Consider the following 6,742-nt stretch of genomic DNA (forward strand, 5'->3'; position numbering starts at 1 on the left):
AGGAAGTGACAAAATTATCATAATCTAGCTACCTTTACACTGTCATCCATGAATCATTTAGAAAATTTAAAGAATTTATCCAACTGCATTTCTCACAAAACACGCCTAGAAAATTGACTTAGCTAAGTAAAACAAAAGAAAAATAATTAAATAAAGCATGCAGTGAAATACCATTGTGACTAGGCAACTTGAAGAAAACTTACTAAATCAAATTTTGTTCAAATATATCTTCTTATTTATGTATGTATTTATTTATAGACAGGGTCTTGCTGTGTCACCCAGGCAGGAGTGCAGTGAGACAATCATGGCTCACCGCAGCCTCATCCTCCTGGGCTCCAGCAATCCTCCCACCTCAGCCTCCAGAATAGCTGAGACTACAGGCAGGCATCGCCATGCCCAGCTACAAATGCATCTTCTTATATAACGTTTTCCAGCACTCTACGTAATATAATCTGAATTAAAGACAAAGTAGAGTATTTATATAGAAAAAAAAGAAAACCATGCTGTAGTCTAACAATTAATTATCAACGATTGCAAATCATAAAAAAGCTATATTTCTTTTTCTCATGCAGATTTAGAATTGTTGTCCCAAATATGACTGAAGTTAGGATTTTTCAAAGGTAAAATCAAATAATTACTTTAAGTTTACATTATAGAGTTACTGAAATAGCATAGCTTGTGTTTTTTTGTATTATCAAATGTATTTTATTTTCAAAGACAGAGGAGAAAGGGGGTATGGAGGGCGAGATGGAAGAAAGAAGAAAGGAGAGGAAGAACAGAAAATAGAAAAGTGATTGGTGATTTCATATACATTTTAAAATTGTATTATAGAACTTTTTAAATTGCTCAGCCTTCTGTCTTAACAATGAATGTAATCATAAGTGTAGCAGAATGATAGCTCTGTAATTCATACACAAGATAGGAATGCTATAATTCACCTAATCCAAATTGTTTTGAAAGAATAGATCTTATAGTGATTGGCAAATATGAAAAATACAGTTTTGTTGTTGGCCTTAAACTTTGCTATACCCTTCAATAGCAAAGCTTCTGGTTGGCACTCCAAAAAAAAAAAAAAAAGAGTACATATATATATACTGAATGCAAATAAGAGTGCCTTTGAATTTAGAACAAAGAAATAATACTGACATTGTTACTGACTACTCAGTTTAGGCCTTTATAACTACTCTCAAGTAAGCATTTGAGACACTTTGCAATCTCAACATATTAATAAATAGATTGAAGCAATATATTTTAAAATAGTTTGACATTTTTAACTATCTGAGTTTTAGCTTTAGGCTTTAGAACAAATTCCTTAAACACTGAAGTGATCTCTGCTTGTTTTGTAATACACTTTCCAGAGTGACTGTTTAAAACTATAAATCTTATTTTACTTCTCAATTTATATTATCTAATAATTTCCCAAGGCAGGATCTGAGCTCACTGCCGCATCTGCCCCCTGGGCTCAAGCAATTTTCCCACCTCATGCTCCAATCAGCAGGAACCACAGTCACGCACCACCACGCCCAGCTAATTATTGTATTTTTTGTGGAGATGGGGTTTTGCCATGTTGGCCAGACTAGTCCCAAACCCCTGAGCTCAAGCAATCTGCCCACATTGGCCTCCCGAAGTGCCAGGATTATAGGCTTGAGCCACAGTGCCCAGTACAAATTTCTTATTATTACCTTAACAGAGCCTGCAAGAAAGGTCCAGGTACATTGTTCTCTCTTGTCCCCCATATGCCAGTCACAGCGTCCATCTTCCAGTTCTTCTGAACTTCCAGGATACCATCCCACACCTTGGAATTCTCTGCTCTTTGCAGATATGTTTCCGTCCCCTTTCTGGCTAACTCCTGATTCACCTGTTAGCCCAAACTTCACTTCTTTAGAGAAGGATACTCTGGACACCCAGATTAAATCAATTCTTTCTGTCACATACTCAATGAGGTCCTCATATTTTCTGTCATACCATTTACCATAGCTTAACATTGAAAGAGGACAAATTAATAGCCAGTTACACATCACACTATAAGATTCATGAGTATAGACATGATATCAGTATTATTCACCATTTTACCCTCACAACCTAGCACTGTACTTAGGATCTAGTAAGTGCTCAAGAAATATTTTTGACTGAATGAATACATACATGGCATGATAGAGATTTTTCTTTTTATATATTGGAGAAAATGAATTATAATCACAAATAAAAATAACTTTCATTGTTTCATAATTTATATAGGTGATTTCAGATATTTCCAAGAGTTGTATCTGCTCATAATGGACATGAGATTAATTTTTCTGAAAATGTTGGCATCATGTGTCCTTTCTGTGCTCTTTCTTCTCCAGTGTACTTAGAATTCTAAAATAATATTAGAAATTACAGATGAGAAAATGTGATAGGTGTCTTACTATGAATTCCCTGACAAGTAAATCCTGAAGAAGGGATTCAAGAGTAAATAGTTCCATGGGAGATGACCCCAGAAAACACTAAGAGTAGAATGAGAAAGTGAAACAGGAAACGGAGGCAACTTTATTAACACAACAGCAATAACTTAACACAATGACAAGAGTGTATCATTAAGCACGTTACCACTTTGGGTTTTGGGAGCCAAGTAGAAAATGCACCTCAGCCTTGTCCTGACTACAGGGCAAGAAAGCTGGGTATTAAATCCTGTTGAGTGCTGCTCCTGAAGAGTGAAAATTTCCTCATACTTCCAGCCTGTTACTAGCAATAGCAGAGTGGCCTCAGGCTGCCAGAGAAAACACTCAAAGACACATACATGGTGTCCTTGGAAGTCTGCTGGTGTGGACTGTAATCCTAAGAGCTTAGAGAACACGGGCATGGTACAGAGTTGGCTACAATAGGCTTCAGAAACAGTTCTCAGTACACTGCACTAAATTCTGATCATCCCAAAGACTTAAGTACTCTAAAATCTTGTCTTAATTATGATATTTCTGAATAAAGTGTTTAATTGTTGGCAGTGCCTTTAAAATAATAATATAAATAATAAAATTATAATAGAAGTAGGCTGCTATAATTATAGCAATGGGCAGAATTGCTAAATTTATACAGAAACAGAAACAGGTAGCCCCCAAAAATATTTTGGGAAAAGAATTACAACACTCTTTTAAGGGTGACACTAAAACATGGTTTATAAAAATCTTCCTAGGTACATGTGAATACAATTTTTAAAATAATTTGGCTAACAGTGAGCTACTTCTTTTGTTCTATTTTCTTTTTCAGCTCATGTATTAGAATTGACCAAACTTGGCCCCCAACGAATGCAAACAAAACAAAACAAAACAAAACAAAATGAACACATTGGTCCTAAGGAGATAACATGATCTGAAGTGGAAGAACATCAGAATAAAAACGCTGGTCATCTAGTATTTTCACATAAATGTGATGGATATTTTATATTAAGATATTTCTTCACTCTCTTTCCCTAAGCGGCCTGGGGTAATTTGTGAAAAAGTTTCGCTATTCACTTGACACGGAGAATCCCACAAAATCATGCAAATCAACAGGTGCCAATCTTCACGTTCACTTTAAAAACACTTGTGAAACTGCCCAGGCCATCAAGGGTATGCATATACGAAAAGCCACGAAGTATCTGAAAGATGTCACTTTACAGAAACCACGTGTACCATTCCGACATTACAATGGTGGGGTTGGCAGGTATACCCAGGCCAAGCAGTGGGGCTGGACACAAAGTTGGTGGCCCAAAAAGAGTGCGGAATTTTTGCTGCATATGCTTAAAAATGCAGAGAGTAATGCTGAACTTAAGGGTTTGGATGTAGATTCTCTGGTCATCGAGCATATCCAAGTGAAGAAAGCACCTAAGAAGCGCCACCGGACCTACAGAGCTCATGGTCAGATTAATCCATACATGAGTTCTCCCTGCCACGTTGAGATGATCCTTACTGAAAAGGAACAGGTTGTTCCTAAACCGGAAGTGGAGGTTGCCCAGAAGAAGATATCATAAAGAAACCGAAGAAACAAAACCTTATGGCACAGGAGTAAATTCAGCACTAAAATAAATGCAGCTAAAATAAAAAATAAGATACTTCTTCACAAGTATTGGCTGTTGCTAAACTTGGAAATAAACATAAACTAATATATTAATAAAATACACAATCTGAAGATTTCATTAAATTTTAATAATACTATCCTTTATACAAAAGCCCACAAATAGATAAACACTATGCTGTTTGATTTGCTTAGTAATATAATAAACTAGAAGAATATTTAACAAATAGTAATATTTACAGTAAGGCTAGAAATGAGAATTTTTAGTATGCCAAATTTCCGCAAAGTTTTTATTACTCTTATTGAAAAAGAATGACAATTAACTTTTACAAATGTAATCACTTAAGCCAGACATGTTTGATCTATTCTACTACCTTAGTTTTGCGAACAGTGTGATTTCTGGTTGTTCTTGTTATTTTGGTTATACATTATCAGTGAGGTAGAGAATCAGCTAAAACTAATGACTATGATTATTTCCCATGGCTGTAGAGCTTAGATCTATGAGTCCCATTAATCTCAATGTCAGCAATCTATAAAATTCTAGTTTTTAGTCTAGCTAAATGTTTATGTTGATATCCTAAACATTTGCCATATTATGACATGGTGTTAATAATTAAGAATTCAACTTCCCTGAATAATGTTATTGAACACTAAGGTACCATAATTTGGCTATGCGGTTGCCCAGCTGTTAGTTACATAGCTTGTTCCAATTTCCTTATTGGTTTCTTTTTCTGTATTAAGGAACACCAAAATTAATAGTTTTCAGCAAATTACCATTTAGAAGACTTATCTGAATTTGTTAAGTAAATTTTTTAAAGTCAATTTTATTGAGATTATTTTATATAAAGTATACAGATTTTAATTGTGCAAGTCAATAAGTTTTGACAAATGCACACTTCCATATAGCCACCGATACAGATCTAGAAAAGTTTTATCACCTTAGAAAATTCTCTCCAGCTCCTTTGCAGTTAACCCCACTCTCCTCCCCTCTCTCCATCCCAAGGCAACCACTTGTCAATGTTCTATCACCACATATTGGTTTGTCCTGTTCTAAAATGAAATATAAATGAATCATCCAGTATGTTTTCATGTCTGGCTTCTGTGACTCAGCATAGTATTTTTTGAAATTTGTCCACGTTGTCATATGTATCAGTAGTTTCTCTTTGTTGCTGAATAGTATTCCACTGATGAATTCGTTTACCCATTCATGTGTTAAAGGTCATTTGGGTTCTTTTCACTTTGGGGACACTGGAGAAGAAGAAAGCTGCATTCTGGTACAAGTGTTTCTGCTGACATAGATTTTCATTTATCTTGGGCAAATAAGAGTGGAATTGCTGGGTTATAGAGCAAGTGTATGTTTAATTTTACAAAAAACTGCTAAGCCATTTTCCAAAGTACTTGTAGCATTTCACATTCTAAAAGCAATGTATGACAGTTTCACTTGTCCCTTGTCCTTGCTAACACCTGTCACTCCTTTTAGTCATTGTTGCAGGATTGCAGGACAGTGAGACCATGCAACTTTGTGTCTTCAAAACCAACCCCAAGATTTCTGAGTTCAGAAAACAATGAAAATAAGAGATCTTTAAATATGAAATTGCAAGATAATAGAAAATCCTTCCCTTTGCAGGCCTGACCCCAATATTTGATTACTCAATAAAATACTCATGTAAGAGAATTATTTGGGGAAGTGCATTTTCTTTGCATTTGAAGCTTCCTCAGATGTAAAGCCTTTATACCAGCTCAGAGGTTTAGCAGGTTTCTCTTCCTCAAAGCAAAGACTATCTTTGGTTTGGAAGCTTACTTTTCTACCTATGCCGACTGAGCCTCAGCAACTGCACCAGGTGAAATGTTCTCCATCTATTGCTCACCTACAAAGATTTGGTCTCTCTGAAGTAATTTAGTTCTTTTAGATTTATTTGTACCTGTGAAACAGAATTTTTACAAAATGGTGGTTTTAAACAAAAGCATGAAATGTTTGGTTTATTGGGTACCATTGTTTCAGTGGGAAGGAAGGAAGATCTTTGATGTCTTTTTCTTTTCTTTTTTTTTTTCTTTTTAACGCCTTGTCACACCACTGATTGAAGCAAAACAACACAACATGCTGCCACTTCATCCAAAAGCAGTGTTTTCATTATCCCTTTTCTTGACAGCTCAGTAGGTCATTAGCCACAGGCCCATTGAGTGCTTTTAAAAAGGGGGTGTCTTTTTATTTTCTAATTATAAGCCTAACTCTTGCAAAAATCTTTTTGCAAATTTTAAGTATCTCTTAAGGATATACTCCCAGAAGACCATTGCTAAGTCAAGAATTATGAATGTTTTTGTGACAATTGCCAAAAAGAATGATAGATCATATAATAATAGCATTATTTGTCGAAAGAAATACTATGTTCCCTTTTCCACAGAATTTGTTACCCTATGATTTGAAGCAGAACTCAATGAATTTTATTGTATCTGTTTTATTGAAATATTTTCGTATTAATCTCAAACTTATTTGTATTATATACTCACCTACTATCTACCACCCATTTGTTCAACATTTATTTATTCCGGAAGCAGTCTAGGTAAGAATATTTTTCTCACTTTTACAGGTAAAATGAGATAAAGAAGAGTAACTGCTAATGGGCATGAGTTTTTTTTTCTTTTCTAAAATGTTCTAAAATTGATTGTGGTGACGGTTGCCCAACTTTATGAATACAATAAAAATCATTGAGTC

The 6,742-nt window shown here is 35.0% G+C and overlaps 1 protein-coding gene and 1 non-coding gene across 2 annotated transcripts; one reads left to right on the forward strand and one right to left on the reverse strand.

The window, feature by feature from the left end:
• Positions 1–3,586: 3,586 nt before the first annotated feature.
• On the forward strand, positions 3,587–3,985 carry LOC105715286 (large ribosomal subunit protein uL22-like). The gene has a single exon (XM_064375769.1). It carries the CDS (start codon positions 3,587–3,589, stop codon positions 3,983–3,985), a length of 399 nt encoding a protein of 132 aa, XP_064231839.1.
• A 2,105-nt stretch (positions 3,986–6,090) lies between these two features.
• LOC135275027 (small nucleolar RNA SNORA21) lies at positions 6,091–6,226 on the reverse strand. Its single transcript, XR_010342750.1, has one exon. It is a non-coding gene; the product is annotated as a small nucleolar RNA SNORA21 (small nucleolar RNA).
• Positions 6,227–6,742: the final 516 nt, after the last annotated feature.

This window comes from Aotus nancymaae, unplaced genomic scaffold (genome assembly GCF_030222135.1).
Source record: "Aotus nancymaae isolate 86718 unplaced genomic scaffold, 86718_ANA_hifiasm-v0.15.2.pri h1tg000014l, whole genome shotgun sequence".
NCBI lineage: Eukaryota > Metazoa > Chordata > Mammalia > Primates > Aotidae > Aotus > Aotus nancymaae.

What these genes read in the sequence shown, in the direction of transcription:
- LOC105715286 (XM_064375769.1), top strand. Translation starts at nt 3,587, where the DNA reads ATGCATATACGAAAAGCCACGAAGTATCTGAAAGATGTCACTTTACAG.